Genomic DNA, 24,147 nt, shown 5'->3' with positions numbered 1-24,147 from the left:
GCATTTCCACCGGTGGAAAATATCAACCATTTCTTATAACTGTGTAGGCTTCATAAAAAAATCAGAATGAAGCACTTTAGTACAAAGATCCAAATGTTCAAATGTTTCATCAGTCATCACAAGCTCACCTAGAATGGAGGAAAACTAGTTTTTTTTTTTGTTTTTTGTTTTTTAACGTCTTCCTGTAAGTTTGAATGCTTTCTACCTTGTTTTCTGGGTTAACAGCTTAGCATTGGTGCGCATGTCCGGTACAAATATTAGTTTCTATTACCAAGATATAAGTTTCTTCCTCGGTGGACAGGATGAAGTGTTAGTTTGGGTAGTTACTGATCTGTAGCATGATGAGTGTGTGTGAGTTTAGCTAAATGTCCATACTGTATAAATACAGTACGAATAAACCCCAATACACGCCACAGAATTACACGCGCAGTGCGGCAAGACGGGGCGCAACGCGTAATTGGAAACTAATACATTTTTGATGTGCCTTAACGCAATGATGCAGAGTAATCGGAACGTACGAGAAAGGCGCGTGTATGCGTTTGTGCGCGCGCGCATCCCTTGACGCGCTCTACTGAAGCGTCACACCGTGCAGGTGCACATTCCCTCACAGGTCGCGTGCGCGTCTGCGGTCACCCTCACCTTACTGTAGGTCTCCGTTAACCGAAACCACCTTCATTTTATTCTTTCTATATCACAGAGCGCGCGCGCGCGCACACACATACACACACACACACACAGCAGAATGTGACGAAGGTGCGTGATATGAGCGCATCGATCAGCAGCCACGCTCTCCGCCTGCGTGTTTACTGGAGGGAGGTGCCACCGGACACACACGGCTAATAAATAGGCACGACACTCCTGAAAACCCATCACGATCAAAAAGAGAGAAAAAAAACCCCAACAACAACAAAAAACCCATCAAAGGTCCCATTGTGTGTTGGTGCGTCTGCTGAAGCTCCACAATGCGCGTGCTTATTTGGCGTCTTCTCCTCCTCGCATCGGTTTGGAGCACGTGCACCGGTGTAGGTGAGTCTATTCATTATCCAGGATATATTCAGTCTTCTGGCATTCTTAAAGCAGGTTATAGTTTAATTTTAGTTGAAGTTGCACTTTAAACCATTAGAAAATAACTAAGTAACTGCTTTCATGTCAGGTGATTGAATTGGCGACTGGTAGGCTATATCTGCAAACATTCTTCTTCTTCTTCTTCTACTTATTATTATTATTATTATTATTATTATTATTATTATTATTATTATTTTACTTTCTTACAGATGTAGCTTATGCCTCTTATTGATATCTCTACTCTGTAGATAGACTGGAAAGACACTTGTGGTTTATTATTAACCTTCACACAGTAGGCTAGGAAAGCGCATGTGTGAAAACAAACATTTCCACGAGTTCATTGCTATTCGTGGCCTTTGAATAAGTTCACACCTAATGTTCTTATGAGCGCGGAAAAGGTCGGACACACCTGCCACCGTCCATCAGGAAACATCCCGCTCCTTCTGTCCTGCATATTCTCTCATCAGTCACCGATCACGGACACGGACATAACTGATTAATGGTCTGAGAGAAAACCTTCCTGAGGTAGAAAGTGTAGCAGAAAAAGCAGGACGCGTCGCCGCATTGCGCAGCATCTGTGACCGCAGGAGGAACATCTCTGAGCGCCTCCGCTGCACCTGCGCGCACTGTCTCAACCCAAACTCTGTGGAAAGCCAAAACGTCCGAAACGCTCCCAAAATTCGAATTACGTTTAATAACAGTGACTACGTTTACATGGACAGCAGTAATCTAATTATTGACCTTACTAATTGACCTTACGTAAGATAATAATGTGATTAAGGTGTTTACATGAGTCGCTTTTAGAATACTCCTGTCCTGTTCCCGTTTTACGTTATAGAACATAATTAGATTAAGAGCCCGCGTCATTACGTCACCGCGTCATTACGTCACCGCGCCATGCCGTCCGACGTCCCTCCAGAATTTCACGTATCGACATACAGTTCGTCTTCGTTATGGTACCGTATTCAGTTTTGGGTGTTTTTTTTTGTTTGTTTTTGTTTTTTTACGAACGCTTCAAGTGCAGTTAATTGTTTGTCATGCTGTACGTGCAAATAGACGACTGCTTGAAGACGTGGGCTGCGTCCCAAACCGCGTACTTACCGTCTATATAGTACCCGAGATACATGTATTTTTCCCCACTAAAGGCCTATAGTACGCAAGTAAGCGGTTTGGGACGCAGCCGTGCTCTCTTGTTCGCCGTAAAACATAAAACTGCCGTGTGTGATCGTGTCCTGTCTCAAAATGCGGTGAAAACTCTCACACGACGTTAATAGTGTGATTAAGGTGTTTACATGTCTGTAATACACATCCATAATGCGACTAAAACAGGAGTACTCCACCTGTCTTAATTAGATTAGTGCTTACTTCGAGTATGACCTTAATTAGATTAAGGTAATTAAAAATTGCTGTTTACATGGTAGTTTCTTAATTAGAGTATTGTCTTAATCGGGTTAATAGTGGATTATTGTTGTCCATGTAAACGCAGTGAATGAGTGAGTGAGCAGAGTCCTGAGGTGAATTGGGTGTGTTAGAGAAGGAAAACGCTCAAATATGCAGGACCAGGGATAGGGAGCCTGTGGTGTAAGACAAAGTAATACCATAGCTACATGTCTATTAAGGTTGTCAGTCATACAGTCCCTTTATGACCTTTTATAACCATACTATACATTTATTAAAACAGCTTTAGCCTCTTTGTTAGATCCTGAGTCACGTGACAAATTTAATGTCACCTTATAATGATTCACATCACCTATGTTTCCATTTTTAAAACTGCAGTACAATGTTTTTAAGGCACTGAGGTTTGTATTGAAACCATTCAATTCCATGATCAGTCAATTGAGGTGATAATTACAACAACTTAGTTAAAATCAGCTTTATTAGTGGCTGATTGTGATCTGTACTACAGAAACACCATTAAAATGACATCTATACTCTCAGAAATCAAGCTACTAACCTGGAATATTCCTTGTTACTGAGGATACACCAGATGTACTGTCCCAGGTAAAAGATACAATACATGGCCAAAAGTTTGTGGACACCTGACCATCACACTTGTTCCATTATAGATTTAGTCGCCCTTATAACAACATCCACTCTTCTGGGAAGACTTTCTTCTAGATTTTGGAGTGTGATTGTGGGGAATTACCCACAATTGTGGGGAATTACCCATTCATTTATGCTCACGGGAGCATTAGTGAGGTCAGGGGTCTGTGCAGGCCACTTGAGTTCTTCCACTTAAACCTTAGCAAACCATGTCTTCGTGGAGCTTGCGTTGTGCACAGGTGCACTGTCGTGCTGAAACACGTTTAGGCCTCTTAGTTCCAGTGAAGGAAAACTGTAATGCTACAGCATCAAAAAGACATCCTATACAATTGTGTGCTTCTAAATTTTGCCATTAGTTTAGAGAAGGTTTACATGTGGGTGTGACAGTCCGGTGTCCAAATACTTTTGGCCATGTAGTCTGTAGTATACACCATAATGACAAAGAAAAGTACATTTTGGCAGTTTGGTACCTTTATTCATAGTTGGAGAGCAAAGTAATGGAGCTTCTCAGATAAATGATGATTATCGGTCACATAAATTTAGATGCTCTAATTGCTTGTTTAAGTAGCTATTACTTTGTTGTATAATGTCTTTGTGATGACTTTCTGGTCAGGTCAGACGTGCCTAATGCGCAATTTGCGCCCAGCTTGAGGCACAAAAATCAACCATTTGCGTCCTGCGCGTTTTATGGACCATTTGGCTTTCTATAAAGCGAGCACTGAGCTTCACACAGAGTAAACAGCGCGGCTTGCTTGGCCAGGATCTGTGCAATCTGCACATCTGCGAATTGCTCATCCAATTTTCATAGCGCTGTGACCATGGGTTTCCAAATTGTAACGAAAAACGGGGCCAGACACCGTGTCTTTGCGTCAACCGTTTCAGGGATGATCTGCGTCCTTAGCAGGCCGGCGAAGTGCTGAGCTCATTTCTGTGTCAGTCTGGGGTGACACGTTACAAAAGCAGTTGAGGTATTACCTGCTCGTTGCTTGATGTTTGCGGGGTGTGATCAGGTGACGTGGCGATGTCGGTGGTGACCGACCGACGTTCATGTTCCTTTCTTCCGTCATAGATCATTAATTTACAACAAGCTGTACAACAAGTTGTACAATGATCAAACCTCGGAGGTTCTTCTTATGTCCTTCAATGTGATGTTATCTGCGACCTTAAATGAGTTATGGTACACTGTGTCCTCTAGGTCCTCTAAGAGACAAAAGGTAGGTGAGGTAACAAGGTGTGTACCATGGAAGGTACAGCTCTCTAAATAATCTAAACGGAACCTTTTCTTGTCACTCACTCATGTCACCTTTCTCAGGAATCAGGGCTCACCTTATTTGCCAGGCACTTTTAAAATGTACTAGGAATTCATCTTGGTGTTTGGTCCAAGCACACCACTTCAAATTAAACAGTCAACTTGTACTTACAGAGACTCATATTCATGTTCCACATACAATAAGAAGAAAATTAGCAGCTGTATGGTAACTGCTGTGCAAACTGTTTTTCAGTAATGTACTGAGAAAGCGACATGTGCAAAAGCCAGAGGAAGAACGTAATATTCTGGCAACACATCATTATTGTTGCAATAGAGTTTAGTTCAAGGTCAGGTTGCTAGGAGGGGCATCCGTGGATCGGACTTGTTTGTCTAGCACATCTCACAGGAACTCTCAGATCTCATCAGATTGAGATCTGGAGAATATGGCGGTCCAAGTCAACACCTTGAACTCTTTGACATGTACCTCATGAGTAATCAGATGAGACCACTTCCTTCCATTGCTTCATGGTGCAGTTCTGATGCTCTCATGCACATTGTAGATGCTTTCTATGGTGGACAGGGGTCAGCATGGGCCTACTGACTGGTCTGTGGCTTGTGCAAGAACCCAAGGAGGAAAATAATATTCCTGGCAATACATAATTATTTGCAATTGCAATAGAGTGGAGTAGTTCAAGGTCAAGTTTATCTTAATTATAATGATATAAAAAAGTGTCTAATGGAGGAACTTGTGGAGGACGATAAGAATGTTTGTGCAAGACAGCAGAGCAGTTGTGCAAGCTTATAATGACAAGTATAATTGTAACTATGATAGAATAAAACTGCACTGTGTGTTCTGACACCTTTCTATCATAGCCAGCATGAACTTTTTCAGCAATTTCTGCTACAGTAGCTCATCTGTGGGATCAGACCAGACAGGCTAGCCTTCCTTTAAAATGATTTGCTGTAGCCTACATAAATGGCCCATAATTAGTTTTGAGAATAAAGCTATACAAAGGAAAAAGTTTCATATGCTTTTGTTACACTTTTACTCTCCGAGAGTGTAGTGCAAGTAATTGATATACAGCTATTATAGCAGACAAATCTATTGTTTCTGCAGTACTATCATTTTTAAAGGCATACACAAACCAGGGTTTAAATATTATGGTATTAACAAATTAGGATTAAAATGCTAATACATTAGATTTTTAGCAGGGGAAAGTTCAAGCTGTTTGTATTGTGACCCAAAGGAGTGTTGAAAATTCCTTAAGCATGCCACACAGGCAGCATGACCAGTCGACGTGCAGAAGGTCATCTATCTTCAGTTCTCTGAAATTTGGTTTATTTTCCTGGACAGCAGGAACCGGCTGAGATGTCCGCTGTATTGTTGGCTTTTCTTTTTGTTCTGCAATGCTCAAAAGATCAAAATGAGCACTGATGAGATGCATGGCTTTAGAGAGACACAATACCGAGTGTCTGCTTACAGTGTTCATTACAGACACAAAGGGAACATCAGTGCTGTGTATGGAACTGAATTTGGGAAGAAGTATAATAGGCTACAAAATGTGACCATTTATTTCCCTAACGTGAGCCTATAATAATCTTCTAATATAAAGCATTAATATATAATTTAGTTTGGAATGTCATTTTGTAGCCAGGAACCTCTTTGACTGTAGAATAAAATCCATAGAACACTCATTCGTGAACCTTCCACAGACACGACACATTAGGTCCAAGCTGACATTACTTATGCAGCAAAACAGGCCCAAACTATGATACTACCACCACCATGTTTCATGGATGGAATAAGGCTCTTATCCTGGAATGCAGTGTTTTCCTTGCTCCAAACATAACACTTCTCATTTAAACTCAAAAGTTCTATTTTGGTCTCATCCATCCACAAAACATTTTTCCAATAGCCTTCTGGCTTGTCCACATGATCTTTAGCAAACTGCAGAAGAGCAGCAATGTACTTTTTGGAGAGCAATGGCAACCCTGCCATGCACACCATTGTTGTTCAGTGTTCTCTTGATGATGGACTCATGAACATTGACATTAGCTAATGTGAGAGAGGCCGTTAGTTGCTAAGACATTACCCTGGGTTCCTTTGAGACCTTGTGGACTATTACATCTCTTGCTATTCGAGTGATCTTTGTTGTTTGACCACTCCTGGGAAGGGTAAAAAAAACACACACACACACACACACACACATTTTTACACACATACATATATACATATACATACATATATATATATATATATATATATATATATATATATATATATATATATATATATATATATATATATATATATATATATATGTCCAAAGCCATCTTATGGTTTTTTAATTGTACCTTTATCAGCAATCTCAATGGTCTTTAGGCTGCCCCATGTTGGGGCATCCTCAGTAGCAGCGTGTAACATCCAATTGATGAGGCAGGTTCGGAGAGCAGAAGAGGTCAGGATCACTGGTATCTCAGGAGTATCATGTGTACCTCGACAGAAAGAGAGAGGAAGAGAGAGAGAGTGAGAAAGAGATTATTAGGTAAACTTATTGCCCCATAGTGGTTAATGTACTTCGCATGAGTGCAAGCAGGGTCTCCAGCAAGACTCTGGCAAGGGAGTGCCAGAAGTTAACACAGACATGAAAGCTGCATGGGACATAGGGAGGCCAGCCACTCCACCATCAACAAACCTGGGAACGCGTGAAAGTGGGGGTTGACAGCACCAAACATCCCAGTTCACCACAACACTCTATGCATGTGAGCCCTCTAGATCTGCTTTTTTACCTAAGAAAAAAAATATTTACAAGAAACTTGACTAAACAAATATGTTTTCAGCCTGACTGTGTCTGAGTCCCGAACACAAATTGGAAGGCTGTTCCATAACTGTGGGGCTTTGTAAGACAAAGCTCTTCCCCTGCATTACAATGCCTTACTAATTATTCATTTTTCTGCATCATGGAGTGACATTATATTTCTTATCTTAGAAATGTTTCTGAGATGAAAGGAGGGTATCCTAGTAATATTATCTACATGAGCGTCAAATGAAAGACTGGAGTCAATAATCACGCCATGGTCTTTTACTGCTGAACATGATGAACCAGAAAGGCTATCTAGAGTTACTATGTAATCAGAAAGCTTACTTCTAGCTACATGTGGTCCCAGTACAAGTACTTCAGTCTTGTCAGAATTAAGTAAGAGGAAGTTAATAAGCATCCAACGTCTAATGCCCTTTACACATTCCTCAACTTTATTAAGTTGCTGTCTGTCATCTGGCTTGCTGAAACATACAACTGTGCATCATCAGCATAACGGTGGAAGCTAATTCCATGTTTACGAATGATTTGACCTAGAGGTAGCATATATAAAGTAAAAAGCAGTGGGCCTAAAACAGAACCTTGTGGAACACCAAACTTTACCTCAGTATGCATAGAGATGTCACCATTTACATCTACAATCCGATAGCAATCAGTCAAATAAGACCTGAGCCAGGAGAGTGCTGTTCCCTTAATGCCAACAACATTAGGAAATACCGTTGAAGATGAAGGTCTGCAACAATGTTAAGGTATGTGGTACGTGTCAAATAGCATCCCCATGAATGCCAGGACCCAAAGATTCTCAGCAGAACATTGCCCGCAGCATCACACTTCCTCCGCTGGCTTGCCTTCTTCCCATAGTGCATCCTGGTGGCATCTCTTCCCCAGCTAAGCGACGCACACACACCCGGCCATCTACAAAATGTAAAAGAAAACATGATTCATCAGACCAGGCCACCTTCTTCCATTGCTCCATGGTCCAGTTCTGATGCTCACATGCTCATAGACAGCATGACCAGTACTTCACTTGTTTTCAGAAATTTGGTTTATTTTCCTGGACAGCAGGAACCGGCTGAGATGTCCGCTGTATTGTTGACCTTTCTTTTGTTCTGCAATGCTCAAAAGATCAAAATGAGATGCATGGCTGTAGAGAGACACAATACCGAGTGTCTGCTTGTTCTACATGTTCATTACAGACACAAGAGGAACATCAGTGCTGAGTATGGAACTGAATTTGGAAAGAAGTTTAATAGGCTACAAAATGTGACCATTTATTTCCCTAACATGAGCCTATAATAATATTCTAATATAAAACATTAATATAAAATTTCATTTGGAATGACATTTTGTAGCCAGGAACCTCTTTAACTGTAGAATTTATGTTAAATATCTGCATTTTATCTTTATATCTGTAAAATTATATTTTATGGATTTATTAGAGCCATAGAACTTTATATTCGTTAACCTTCCACAGACACGACACATTAGGTCCAAGCTGACATTACTTATAGCTCGACTTGCATTTGTGTTATTGAGGTTGGGAGTAAATGCATTTATAATCTTTAATAATTCAATAATAAAGTGATAATGGTGGGTTGTGATTTCCATTGTTTTAACTAAATTATAAAATTAGAGACCCTCTGCTTCACAGACCCCTGTGAGTCTCCAGACGCCACTTTGAGAACCCGTGATTTTAATAATTGGTCAAAATAATAATAATAATAATAATAATAATAATATAATATAATAATCTAAATATAATAATTAGGTCACTGCGATGAATCCCATCCATGCTGTATGCCTTGTACCCAGTGTTCCTGGGATAGTCTCCAGATCCACTGTGACCGTGATAAAGGATAAAGTGCTTACCGAAGATGAATGAATGAATAATTTTGTCTCGTCTCGGAACACTTTCACAAGGCTCTAGTTCCCAGACTGAATAATGTAACCTACAATATAAAGTGACTGAATCACTGGCGTATCATTTTCATTACAGGTTAGAATTACAGGTCATCCTCAAATGATGATACATAATATAACACATGCATGTGTGTCAGTCAATTTAAATGACAAAGCTGAGCTAGTTTGATCATTTAAAAAAAATAAAAAAATAAAAAATAAAATTAAAAAAAAACGGTTTTGACTACATACTTTTTCCCTTGACAAAAAAATGCATGTAAATGAGCAAGTCCATCTTAGGGTATTTTTAACATCAGTTAAGAATGACATGGATTGAAACATTTTAGTGTAAATCTACGCATCTTGTAGACTCACAGGATACCTTTTTCAAAAATGAGGCAAAATATAATCCAAGCATCTAGCTGTTAAAGAAGCTGACTGTTGTAACACATGCTGACATGTGCACGAGGCAAGGCTGATCACAAATTGATCAGAAATTAGCACACAGGGGCGTCCAAATGGCGCGACAGAAAAGGTCACCCTATTATCCAGAGATCATGAGTTTGAATCCTGGCGATGCCATAGCCATCCGTGAGTCTAAGAAAGCAAAACTGGCCGTGTTCTCTTGTTGGGAGGGGTTGTCAATCACAGGTGTTTAGGTCATGCATGTGGAATGGAGCGAATGGTGTTTTCCTTCAAGTCTGTTATGCTGCCCTTCGATGTAGCAGCATTTTGAAACGATACAGTAACTGGCTTCATGTTTCGGATGAAGCACGTGTTAGCCTTCACCCTCCCTGGTTGTTAGATGCTGTATGATAGTGGTGAACTGACTGGTGGGCAGGAATTGGCTAAGACTAAATTAGGAAGAATATCAGGGAAAAATCCAAAAAAACAAACAAAAAAAAAAACAAAACTGAAATGAGTGCACAATAGAACAGTAGTGTAGGACAGAGAACAGAGAGTGTTCGAGTAAGTGGTACAATAGTGGTGTTGCACTAGTCATACAGCAGTCAGCCAGATTATATTTCCCAGTGCCCTATTAGTGATGATGCTTCCCTATATACAGTGAGGGAAAAAAGTATTTGATCCCCTGCTGATTTTGTACGTTTGCCCACTGACAAAGAAATGATCAGTCTATAATTTTAATGGTAGTTGTATTTGAACAGTGAGAGACAGAATAACAACAAAAAAATGCAGAAAAACGCATGTCAAAAATTTTATAAATTAATTTGCATTTTAATGAGGGAAAAAAGTATTTGAACCCCTCTCAATCAGAAAGATTTCTGGCTCCCAGGTGTCTTTTATACAGGTAACGAGCTGAGATTAGGAGCACACTCTTAAAGGAAGTGCTCCTAATATCAGTTTGTTACCTGTATAAAAGACACCTGTCCACAGAAGCAATCAATCAATCAGATTCCAAACTCTCCACCATGGCCAAGACCAAAGAGGTCTCCAAGGATGTCAGGGACAAGATTGTAGACCTACACAAGTCTGGAATGGGCTACAAGACCATTGCCAAGCAGCTTGGTGAGAAGGGGACAACAGTTGGTGCGATTATTCGCAAATGGAAGAAGCACAAAAGAACAGTCAATCTCCCTCGGCCTGGGGCTCCATGCAAGATCTCACCTCGTGGAGTTGCATTGATCATGAGAACAGTGAGGAATCAGCCCAGAACTACACGGGAGGATCTTGTCAATGATCTCAAGGCAGCTGGGACCATAGTCACCAAGAAAACAAATGGTAACACACTACGCCGTGAAGGACTGAAATCCTGCAGCGCGCGCAAGGTCCGCTGCTCAAGAAAGCACATATACATGCCCGTCTGAAGTTTGCCAATGAACATCTGAATGATTCAGAGGACAACTGGGTGAAAGTGTTGAGGTCAGATGAGACCAAAATGGAGCTCTGTGGCATCAACTCAACTCGCCGTGTTTGGAGGAGGAGGAATGCTGCCTATGACCCCTGGAACACCATCTCCACCGTCAAACATGGAGGTGGAAACATTATGCTTTGGGGGTGTTTCTCTGCTAAGGGGACAGGACAACTTCACCGCATCAAAGGGACGATGGATGGGGCCATGTACCGTCAAATCTTGGGTGAAAACCTCCTTCCCTCAGACAGGACATTGAAAATGGCTCGTGGATGGATATTCCAGCATGACAATGACCCAAAACACAGGGCCAAGGCAACAAAGGAGTGGCTCAAGAAGAAGCACATTAAGGTCCTGGAGTGACCTAGGCAGTCTCCAGACCTTAATCCCATAGAAAATCTGTGGAGAGAGCTGAAGGTTCGAGTTGCCAAACGTCAGCCTCGAAACCTTAATGAATTGGAGAAGATCTGCAAAGAGGAGTGGGACAAAATCCCTCCTGAGATGTGTGCAAACCTGGTGGCCAACTACAAGAAACGTCTGACCTCTGTGATTGCCAACAAGGGTTTTTAAACCAAGTACTAAGTCATGTTTTGCAGAGGGGTCAAATACTTATTTCCCTCATTAAAATGCAAATCAATTTATAACATTTTTGACATGCGTTTTTCTGGATTTTGTTGTTGTTATTCTGTCTCTCACTGTTCAAATAAATCTACCATTAAAATTATAGACGGATCATTTCTTGGTCAGTGGGCAAACGTACAAAATCAGCAGGGGATCAAATACTTTTTTCCCCCACTGTACATCCTACGCAAGTTGAGCCCCATCATAACTTGAAAAGCTATTTATATGATATAGGTCTAATAAATGTCTGAAGATTGTGACAGACAGGGGCTATATTCATGAACCAAAAGTTAAAATCTGATGGCTTGACAGAAAATCAGAATAGCTACTTTAACAGCCCTGCCAGTCATGTATAGTAAAGTTTCTGTGAGTGTCTCAAAAATATTTTAAAGCATTCTGGCTCACTTTCTGGTTGCTGTTTAGTTTAGTTGTACTGACTGTACTTCAGTATTGCAACGAAGAGTAAAAGCTAGCTTAACACACTCGACTGAACAGTCGAGTAAACTCAAGGTTAACTTTTACTGTCGATCTCACGAGTGATACGTCTCACTCTGCTCACTACACACACAGCAAGAACCTAACCTAGTAACCTAGCAACCCCGGACGGTTCAATAACCAATCACAATCTGTTATGTTTCATATCGTCACAGCAAGGATATGATTGTGAGATAAAGTGATCTTAGCTAGCTTAACAGAACTGTGCATAGGACCCTGGGACTGGCACACTGCATGTCTAAATATACTGTATGAATATCATACACAAACAGTATCACAGCTGGTGTGCAATGCACAGAAAATGCTCATGTCTGCTTGAACTGGCCTCATGTCCTCCGTTTTAAGTAATTTTGAAAGTTGATGGTCATGTATCCAGAGCACACCAGATGAAGCAGTGTGATTAGATTAGATTTTTCTAATCTAACTAATCTTGCTAGATGCTTTGTATAGCAAGCAGGTTTGTCTAATATATCTTCAAAATTATATGATTACTATGTATTGACACACAAGAAAACATTACAGCATTTTTGGCAGATGACCTTATCCAGAACAACTTACATTTGATCTAATTTATACAACTGAGCAGTTGGGGGTTAAGGGCCTTGCACAATGGCCCAGCACCAGCAGCTTGGCAGTGCTAGGATTTAAACTCACAACCTTCAGATCAGTAGGCCAATGTCTTAACCACTGAGCTACCACTGTCCCATTACAAGATACGATTACATTACAAGATCTTTAATGACATTTAAAAAATTGGATATCTATAAGGCAGACAACAAACCATTATATTCTGAAGTATTAATAAATTCAATAAGAAACCCTGAGAATCTGACAGATACTAGGTGTGATTCTAGAGACTAGGATGTGTCTTGTATCCTGTGAATTTGGGACATTTTTATAACTGAGAAGAGAAATGACGAATATATGGGAACACTGTGTTGTACACGTGCTACTAAGACATTACAGTATAGAAATCCATGAGGTCGAATCTACGAACTTATATATATATATATATATATATATATATATATATATAAAATTGGTGGTACATTTAGACATTTAGACATATATGTGTACAGAGTTTCAAATTGCTTTCATTACACCGAAAGTTCACAATTATCCACTTCCTTTCGAAGTATTAATATGCATCATGTGTCTCTCTTTCAGCAAATTGGTGCTACCAGTCCCAGGTGGCCTGTAATTCATCCTGCAAAGGTAAGGTCATCATCTCTGTGCTGCATAACAGCAATTTTGCTTGCAGAGTTTCAGAGAGAAATAATAGATGATTTTTTAAATAAGTCATTATTATGGTCGCAACACTAGTGTACACATAAAGGTCATTATGTTTCCATCGTGTTCTCTACAGGACCAGATTCTTGGCATGACGTGCATGAAGACTGCACCAAGGACAAACAGTCACCTATCAACATAGTGACCAGGAAAACCAAGCTGGACCACAAACTCACTCCGCTCATATTCAGAGGCTACCAAGAGGTCTTCAGTGGCAACCTGAAAAACAATGGACACTCTGGTAAGGGGTTAATCAAGCACATAAACCTGGCAAAAATCTGTCCAAATTCATGGAAAGGATTTTGAGAAACAGTACAACAGAAATGGCTGGTATAAACAAATGAGACAAAAATATGATACTTGGTCATTTATTTATTGAGGAAAATGATCCAATATTAAATATCTGTGAGTGGCAAAAAGTATGTGAACCTCTAAGATTAGCAATTCATTTGAAGGTGAAATTAGAGTCAGGTGTTTCCAATCAGTGGGAGAACAATCAGGTGTGAGTGAGTGCCCTGTTTTATTTAAAGAACAGTGATCTATCAAAGTCTGATCTTCACAACACGTGTTTGTGGAAATGTATCAGGGCATGAACAGAGGAGATTTCTGAGGTCCACAGAAAAAGAGTTGTTGATGCTGGATCAGGCTGGAAAAGCTACAAAACCATCTCTAAAGAGTTTGGACTTTTTCCCCCAAAAAAATGCCTTCGGAGGGGAAGTAAAAAGAAGATAGACTAAGCACACATTGTCAAATCAATCCTTAAATGAAATGTATTTTTTTGTTCACCATATTTGGTATTCAGAGGAACATTGCATAAACCCAGTAGAGCATTACACCTACAGTACACTTAACACAAAAATTCAGATTAGATTAAAGATAATGAATGGAGATCTACCTTTTAGTGTGTGTGTCTGCGTCTGTGATAATTGCATCACATTATGATTTATAATCATTTTTATTATTTTATAACACAGTTGAGACCTTGAAATATATATAAAGGACTGCTCAACCCTAATAGTTTTATTGGGAGCTATTGATAGATTAGATGTTACCCTACGATCTAACATCACGACCAGCCACCACTGACCTACACTGATATTACAATACTAATGTTGCACTGAAAGGAAATACACCTTTTATTGCAACATTAAGCATTTTATTTACTAAATTACAATAGTAATTGTAATAGAGCTGATATAACCATATTATTTATGTACAAATGTTTGGAAAACACAAAAAAGTGCAGTTTCTTGAATGTACAAAGCTTTCCTAATGTTATCGAGCCTTCTTGGCTGTCCTTGATCACTTCACCTCATGTGGATTCTTTCAGATTTAAAACGACCTCATCAAGTTTATTCTAAAGTTTTCTGATGAGTAAACAGTGTGGAAGTCAAATTTTAAAAAAAGAAAACGAAAGGGAAATGAAATAATGATAAATACGTGGAATAAATAGCACAAATGAGCTATCATCTTTTAAAAGGCTCTATGACCAAAGTGTCTTTGTACATCTGTTCAAAAGATGATGCGCTGGCAGCTCTCCAGAAAAAAGGTCAATGCAGAGTGACAGAGTTGAGGCTTGCTGCTGTGTTATGTGTTCTAATCTTTCTTCCTGACAGCACTCCTACAACCCACCCTGCTTTCTTCTTCACACTATCAGCCCAGCAATAAAAACACCTCTGTGCTGATGTCTGGTGGACTTTAGACCAACATGCATAGCATGGTCCCTATTGTCTCCTCTGCTTATCCCATTGGCTCAAAACAGAGCAAACTGGTTTTGTTTCATTTGACATCTGACAAGATGATTCAAGATCATGTTTTCTGGCCATGGCTGTGATCAATTTTAAAAGCATGCATTATCGCTCAGACACTGAAATTCAACTACATTTTTTTCATCTTAAAACATGTTATTCAGTAACTGCGGTACATCTAATAGGTCTAAACTTACAGTGTTGATGAACAGTCTTGACCCGCAGACTGATCCTTCGAATTTCAAGTATGTATATATATATATATATATATATATATATATATATATATATATATATATATAAAAAAGTATATGAGAGAGAGAGAGAGAGAGAGCAAGAGTGAGAGTAACACTCATAGGAATAATCAGGATCTGGGATTTAGGTTAGGTCTACATTCTACAGGAGGGTTGATTTCCAGGAGCGAGTAGGAGACCTCAGTCTTTAAAAATTGCATGTTATGCACTCTGTTTGAAAATAATAAACAGCAAGTTTAAGTAGCTATTTAATGCATTTAGTCAATACAGCATGGCGCATGGTGGCCAGTCCAAAGACATGCATGGTAGGCTGATTGGCATGTCCAAAGTGTCCGTAGTGTATGAATGGGTGTGGGAGTGTGTATGTTATTGTGCACCCTGTCCAGGGTGTACCCCGCCTTGTGCCCCATGCTCCCTGGGATAGGCTCTGACCCTGAAAAGGTATAGAAGATGGATGGATGGATACTCAATACAGCTCTGAATAGATTTGAATGAATAAATTAAACATATGTACTATAAATGCAAGTAGGGTTCCAAGCACTGTTTGATGTAAAGATTTCTTCATGAAAGTGTATATGAAATTGATTTTCATAGTCAAATGTTTTAGGATATCATTGATAATGTATTACAATGAGCGCTTTAATATAAACCTAAAAATAACATTGAAATTAAAAACAGTCACTTCTCTTTTCTCCTGTGTTACACCTACAGCCTTCAATAAGGCTGCACATGATCTTAAAACTTGATCTGAAGCTGCAAACATTGAAAAACAAAGTTCCAAAGTTATTATCTCCTCAGATAAGTGAATAAAATGCCATAGCATTCATAGCATGCAGGCAACAGCGCTCAGAAGGCTCTGTGGGAGACTCAAGGCTACACGCTGGAGGAGGATTTGTCCTCTAACTTAGCTGACTACTGCTGCTAATGCATAATTTGATTCCAAAAAGCGTCAGTGAATTGAATCAGCATCCTCCACCTGAACTGCATTCACTCACTGACTCAAAGACATAAGGGACACTGCTCAGAGACAGATGTTGTTTCAGTTTCTTTTCTTCTGTAGTGAAGGTATCTGTGCCGCATCTGGCCAATGTGAGTGGGGGGGACCTCAGAGCCACTTACAAAGCTGTGCAGTTTCACTTCCACTGGGGAGAACAAGGAGGCCCCGGGTCTGAACACACTATCGATGGAGAGCAGTACCCCATGGAGGTATGATCCCCTTATACACACACTTACACGGAAACGTACAGTATCAACATCACAGAACAATCGGATTCTGTCAAAAACGTCAGTTTACATGTATATGTAATTTAAACAGAATTACAAGGTGTGTTACCATAACAACCAGAAGTCTTGTCAGTGTAACAAGCAGACAATGTTAACGCAGGATGTTAGCAAAGCCAAGAAGGTCAATCTTAGCTAAATGTTCCTATTTAACAAACAAACAAACAAACAAACAAACAAACAAAAATATATTGTTGTGTGACAGGGGAATTGGTAAATGACCAATCTGGGAGAAAATGGGGTTTTAAAAAGCAAAATACAATATAAATGGGAAGGAAGATTTGTATTATCCATGATGAAACTGTATTTTCAATACAGTTTTCTCACATGTTGGTGATTATGCATTGAATGTGCATCCAAATCCACTTGTAGAAGTAATGGGATTCGGATTAAAATATTTGTTTGTTTTTTTTTTTTTTACTTTTAAATTTTTTTTAAAGAAGATTATCATTTTAATGGGCTAATAATTTAATTTAGATTGACATCAATCAAGTCATACCAATTTATAAGTGTACCTAAAGGTTTTTCATTCTGATTGCGCTATCAGTCTGATTATTAGGCTACATTAGCTAACGTAGTTTTTAAGAGATTTTAACTCTACATAATAATACTACTACGTTAAAAAAAAAAAAAATTGTTAATAATAATGGCCCTCATTCTTGGTCTTGGTCTCTCTCTCTCTTTCTCTCTCTCTCTCTCTCTCTCTCTCTCATTAGATGCATATTGTTCATATGAGGCAGGATTTTAAATCATTGGAAGAAGCTCTGAAGGACAAAACTGGAGTGGCGGTGCTGGGATTCTTTTATGAGGTGCCACTGTTAAATGTTTTTTTCATAATATCAGTCAGAATATCATATAGCATTAGCAGTCTTAAAGGCTTTGCACAACAAAATGCCGTTATGGAATCCACCTGATTTTTTTTTAAAGTCGGGTGGGTGAATTTTATTATTCAGTTGCTTAAAGTTGACCTGCTGCGGACATTATTTCCATCAATACAGCAAGTCGCTGTTGGAAATGTTGGTACTTGATTTAAGAAAACAACGCACTAACTACAAGGACAAAAATCAGAAATTGAAAGGGGTTTGAGTTTTTTAGTAAAAGAAAAAAGGACTGCCACAGAACAACAGTTTTGGACAATATTTTGGTGTGCAAGTTGCCCCAAAGTATTGCAGGATTATTTGGCTGTCTGTCATAGTACACTTAATTCTTCAATTGCGCAGCCTGTGTGCAAAGATTAAAAATCAACATACTATATTTATTCCTGGCAGGAATCAAGGAGTGCAAACAGAAAGTATGACAAACTCATACAAGCTTTAACAAAAGTGGAACATCCTGGTGAGTAATGTATATTTATATATTCTGGAAATATGTCAATGAGAGTCTTTTTTTGTATGTAAAATATTGTATGTAAAGTATTGTAAGTTATACAATTAATTATAAATAATATCATGTCTCTTCTGTGTAGTGTTATAACTGTGTTTATATAAAGAAAAAAAAACAATAAATTCAGAATTGTCATTCAGTATAACAGTGTGCATTATAAAACATCAAATACTTTAAATAAATAAATAAATAATCCAAAAAAGGCTTAATAATGTACAGGGTACAATAGCCAGTAATAATTTTAATAGTTAAGTTTTATCTCATTCTGTTAATTAATATCATGAATTATGCAGTGAAGTAATAAAAATCATTTACATTGCATTTTGTACACAATGTAGGTTAGCCCAAAGACTGTTCATAATGTAAAGGCTTATTATTAATACTGCAAATCATGCTAATCATCTATGACTCAATGGCTGTTAACGTATATGTTTCATTAGTTCCTGATGTGATAATGGTGATTAGATAGGGCCTGAGCTGGGCATGTTTGTGCTACAAAGTGAGGGAAAAAACATGAACATCTCCATGAAAGCACATGTTTTGCTAGCAAGAACCTAGTTACCATTATTGATCATGATGTGTTAATTTTCACAAAACAGTGAACTCTATGTTCAATTTTATAGATTAAATCAACTAATATCTCTGTGTTGATTGATCTAAAGTAAATACTACTATAAAGGCATTTAATATAGTGAAGTGGTATTTTTATTGACTCTTATATTCGCATGATGTCATATGCTGAACCCTGGGTTGAGGAGACCTTCTTGACTTTCCGGGTTAAGAATTCCAAGCTAAGGGCTGCGTTTTCTTCATTTTTCCTTGTCAGAGTCTGAGTTACTAGCTTTAGTCAAATGAAGCATTAGTGCATGTATTAATTCATCATTATAAAAGCATTAGTTAAGTATAAATATACTGCTTATGGTAAAGTGATATCTATAAAATGCACTTTATCAATATCATAGAAAAACATCCCTGTATTTTATATGAATATAAGAGCTGACACGAATAGTTTTTTTTTGCCCTAGATACAAATACAACGCTCAGCGATATCTCCCTGAGCAGTCTAATATCCAGTGAGGAGAACATGACCAAGTATTATCGTTATGAAGGCTCTCTGACCACCCCTTCCTGCACTGAATCAGTGGTATGGACTGTATTTGAACATCCCATCCCACTGAGCAAAGAGCAGGTGAGATGCTTATATTAAAGGTACTAATACCCACTAGTATATTTGGTAAGGATAATGAGATATCAAACTGTATAGTGATTTTAACATGCTATGTATGTGTTTCTCATGGCACAGCTCTCAGCATTCTCCTCCTTGAAGTTCACGGATGGTAAGCCCATGATAAAAACCTTCAGACCAGTGCAACCATACAAGGGCCGTATTGTGCACCGCTCCGGCAGCACTGTAGTCATGATCAGCTTCACCCTTCTCCTGGTGTGTTCAGCTCTGGGCCTTTCCCAGCTCTACTAGAGGATGAGCCATACCCCAATCCAGCAACAACACACACAGAATCGAAAAGCCAAATGGATTGACAGACACGTCTACATGTGCATTTCACAATGAATGCACTTATGTTTTGGCCTCCATCTCGGAGGTGAGACTTCATTTTCACATAGGCGCATAACATACTGGTATTTTGGATGGCTTCTCTGGAACTGTGTTCATTGCTATCAATAGAAACCCAGCTAAGTCCTCTGGAGAGAGACAGAGAGGTTATGAATGCATGGCCTTTATCTATTTGAGGCACAGCCAAACTGGAGCCTCATGCACACACACACATGCACGAGCAGTCAGCATGTGGACATTTGTCTGTCAACATAGAGCAATGATATTATTTATAGGTTAGATTTGTACGCACACACACACACAGAGCTGAAGAATGACGAACACCCCACTGGGATGTTCTGAGTTTTAGTGTCATTTCTGAACCGAGCAACATCATGAATTACAGGTCACAGATCAAAACAATGATGCAGGCCATAATGGGGAAAACTATTACAGTCACGTACACACGATATACAGTGCCCTCCACTAATATTGGCAACCTTGGTAAATATATGAGCAAATAATGGTCTCAGATCCCTTGCCATGTATTCTCCAACCTCATCAGGCATTATAGGAGAAGATTCAGAGCTGATATCTTGGCAAAGGGAGGTAGCACAAAGTATTGACTAAAAGGGCGCCAATAATTGTTGCACACATATATTTAGGTTATAAGAGGTTTTTTGATTTGCAATTGTTTGATATCCATGAGAACAGAATATTTTTGTGAATTTTTTTAACAAAATATCACAATCTTAAACAATAAAGACAATTTTTCACAGCCTTCTTGGCTCATATTTACCAACCGTGCCAATATTAATGGACAGCATTGTATATACAGTCCCCTTCTGAAACTATCGGAATGGCAAGGCCAATTAACTTGTTTTTGCTATACACCAAAGACATTTGGGTTTGAGATGAAAAGATGAATATGAGACGAGAGTCATCAACTATTGTTTTCCTTGGCTGACCCATATGGTGTCTGTTGCTCAGTACACCAGTGGTTTCTTTCTTTTTCTGGACATTCCTAATTGGCTATGCCCAATGCCTCTGATTGATTTTCCCTCTTGTGTCAGCTTTAAATGGCTCAATTTTCTCCCCTAGACAGCTCTCTGATCTTCATGTTGGCTTATCCTTTTTACCCCAAATGCATTCTTCACCAAGAGTAGATGTTCAGAGCTATTCATTATTTACACAATCAATCAACCAGGACACACCTGGGTAACAAGAAATGCCTGTCAGTCACATGTTCCAATATTTTTGCTCACCTACAAATTGGGTGGTCTGATACAAAATGTGCTACGTTCTATGTTGTTTAACACATCTACATTTAAATACCAGGAAATAAAAACTGAAATTCTAAACTCTCTTCTCGTGTTCATCTTTTGATCTCAAACCATTTGGGTCTTCAGTATACAGCAAAAACAAATAAGTTGGCGTTTCTTTTCCAGTAGTTTCGGAGGGGACTGTAAGGAATTTTCTTTGCGCAAGACTTCAGAACAGCATTCTGACCAAAAAAAGAAAAACTTAAAAAATTCAAAGCATTTCCTGAAAAGCTGAAATTATTACAAGCTATAATTAGATTCCCATGGGTTTTTTTTATTGTTTGTTTTTTAAAAATTATTTTTACAGTAATTATTTTAGTGATCATCTATCTTAGGATGGCACGTAAGTCTTAAAAAACCCAAACATTTCCTCAGTGTCATGACAGAAAGTGGTGTCATTAGCATGTCATATTTTGACATTTTTAGCATTGTGAACAGCAATTTCATTAGGACGTAAGGCCGTCAGAAACTGTAGATGCCAACACCCAAGTCATTTACTTCCTCATAGACATTGCACCAACAAGCAAAGGAACTCTGGATTCAGCCGTTTTTATAATACCTCTATTTGTTATAGCCAGTTCAGCTCAGTAACATCAGAACTGAATTATCTCTAAACCTGAAATAACAGCAAGCCAGTTAGACAACTCAGCAGCTAGATAATATAGCTAATCTTAACTTGTCCAACTAGCAAGATGGCTAGAAACAATTTGCAATATTGCTACTATATATCAACTGTCATTTAGCAAGACCAGCCCAGGCACTAATTCAAACCAGCTAATGCTACTAGCAAACATTTAGGTATTGATTCAAACCTGACAATACATCACCTCAAGAGTTTTTACCGAGCAGCATAGTCCAAATCTACCACAAGTGTTCTGTCCCTAATGTGGCATACAGTCACTTTTTAGATTCCAAGCTGAAGAGATTCTACTTTTTAGATGGTAGTTGGAGATCATAAGGCACCACAGCAGTTTTTTTACCATTGTGGAAATAACTTTCAACGCTATCAAAAAACGCCACAGTGTGGTCTTGTTAGCTTCTTAGATGAAAGGAGGTCAGCTAAAAATAACCAAAAGTGGTGCAAGTGTTACAAAAAAAAATCATAAACCGAGTCATGGATCAAGACTGGAAAATATAATAATACTAATTATGTTAAAATATAGTAAAATACAATTATATTAAATGGTAAATGGCACACTTATATAGTGCTTTTATCCAAAGCGCTTTACACTGTGTCTCATTAACCCATTCATACACACACACCCCTGGGAGCAGAGCTGCCATGCAAGGCGCTAACTTGCCATCGGGAGCAATAACATATAATACGATTATATAAACAGCCACAATAACCACATTTCTTATTTTATTGTCTCTCATAGAGGGTCTTCATACTTCTCAGTAGCATCTGTATAAATTGAAATTATTTATAATCATTCTTAACAAGTACAGATGTTCAAAGTATTACTCAGAATCATCACCCATTGAGCCAGATATTAATTTTAGGAATGGTCCGATCCTAACTCCAATTTTCTACATTTGCGTCTATGAATATTTCCTCAGACAGCTGATGCATTTTAATTTTGAAGCTGTTTTGCTACTAATCCCCGAAGCTTCATCAGACCTACTACTGCAATAGACTTTGCACATCTAATGGTCTCTCTTCCAGAGTGAAGTGGCTGATTTATTTACATGACCACATGATAGGATTACATGAGCAGTGTTCATGTTCATGTTTCTGCAGGTCTCAGAAGCCCTGAATGTGATTGTATAGTGAATCTTTTGGGAAAAATATTTAATTGCTAGGATTTGTAGGAAAAAGGGCATAGAAGACCAAAGCATGAGTATGATATAAAGACACACATAATTCTTGTTTCTTTTTCTATTGTGTTATTTGTACACCTTTAATGTATTTATTTTTGTGTATGTTAATATGTAGAGCACTGTTCTAATCGGTGATGTTATTTGTACCAATGTCTGAGCATTTTCGACAAAGTTCAGTAAATCCTATGGAAATTGAGGAAAATTGAAAATGTGATTGCTGTTTTGTGATTTAGTTCACGCAAGATTTTGAATGATATTCTCTGTAAATGTGTATTTAAATATATAAAGTGATTATATATAATGCTGATTATTAAGAAGAGATATATGAAAAATGAAAATGAAACAGAGTTCTGAATTCAATAATGGACCAGATGCCTTTTATTGCTTCAAATTGAAAGACTTTTTCTCAGTTTTACTCATATTAAAAGGTAAATGGATTGTCCATGTGTAGGAATACCATAAGATAAAACATCATGCCTGGAATAAAAAAATAAAATACAATTAATATTAAAAAGAATCTAAAAAATTTTAAGCTATTTTTGCTGGTGTTTGCTGGAGTCTGGCACATTTTTTTTAATTTGGGATTTTGCACAGAAAATTTGTATAGAAATACCAGAGACATGCTACACTGAAAATGTCAGATAGCCTCGAGAGGAACAGAATATATAATGGAATATATATATATATATATATATATATATATATATATATATATATATATATATATATATATATATATATATATATATATAATGTACTGGATAGTGATCATTAGAGTCCATTTTTAAGTGGAAAATGGATAGCTCATAAATATTTCTTTATTCTTAAGGTTAATTAAAACTTATCATCCTACAATTTTCCTTATACCATATTTCCTCAGAACTATTATTCTCACAAGGATCAAATCCATTTTTCCGCCTGGTCATTGTTTTATCAGGTGCCTTTGGGAGAAATTGCACACGCATGCCAGGTGTCATATCGCAGTCTAAACAGCAGTCAAATGGGAGAACAGCAATGCACATTACACCATAGTGACTTTCAAATAAACTTAATTCGAGACTGTAATGTTAACACCCAGAGTTTCATTAAACCGAGGACAAGCAAATAACTTTCATTTGGTTATTTTATAAATAAATATCATTTGGTTATTTTATATTTATATAATTCATTGCATCGCTTATTCCTCATTAGAGATTTCTGTGCAACACAATATCTTCCTGTGGTACTTTGCACACACTTGTCTTTTTCTATGGCAAGCAAACTGAAGACTCTGACCTTTCCAGATCCCTATCTGATGCGTCTAGAACCTTCTTCAACTTTGGGATTACCTTGAAAGAAATAGGCCACAGTCTCTCCAGGGACAGTCTATCTATCATCTTTCTGTCTCAAGCAGAAGTCATGTAGCTCTCTAAAGCCTTTTTGTGATTGGAGAGCA

The 24,147-nt window shown here is 38.3% G+C and overlaps 1 protein-coding gene and 1 long non-coding RNA gene across 2 annotated transcripts in view; one reads left to right on the top strand and one right to left on the bottom strand.

Annotated features, from left to right (window-relative positions):
• Nucleotides 1-752: 752 nt before the first annotated feature.
• On the top strand, nucleotides 753-23,079 carry ca4a (carbonic anhydrase IV a). The gene is made up of 8 exons (XM_017459639.3): nucleotides 753-1,026; nucleotides 13,229-13,276; nucleotides 13,428-13,592; nucleotides 16,414-16,559; nucleotides 17,351-17,443; nucleotides 17,903-17,969; nucleotides 19,043-19,206; nucleotides 19,321-23,079. The coding sequence occupies exons 1-8, from the start codon at nucleotides 963-965 to the stop codon at nucleotides 19,492-19,494; spliced, it is 921 nt and encodes a 306-aa protein (XP_017315128.1). The 5' UTR covers nucleotides 753-962; the 3' UTR covers nucleotides 19,495-23,079.
• Nucleotides 3,029-24,147, bottom strand: part of LOC128629368 (uncharacterized) — a 65,769-nt gene continuing 44,650 nt past the window's right edge. The window contains exons 2-3 of the long non-coding RNA XR_008393738.1: nucleotides 6,713-8,091; nucleotides 3,029-6,523 (exon numbers count right to left, since the gene is read on the bottom strand). This is a non-coding gene — a long non-coding RNA (uncharacterized LOC128629368). The remainder of the gene's footprint in view (nucleotides 6,524-6,712; nucleotides 8,092-24,147) is intronic.

This window comes from Ictalurus punctatus, chromosome 28 (assembly GCF_001660625.3).
Source record: "Ictalurus punctatus breed USDA103 chromosome 28, Coco_2.0, whole genome shotgun sequence".
Taxonomy (NCBI): domain Eukaryota; kingdom Metazoa; phylum Chordata; class Actinopteri; order Siluriformes; family Ictaluridae; genus Ictalurus; species Ictalurus punctatus.
Note: the sequence above shows the minus strand (reverse complement) of the source record. Positions and strands in the feature narration are given on the sequence as shown.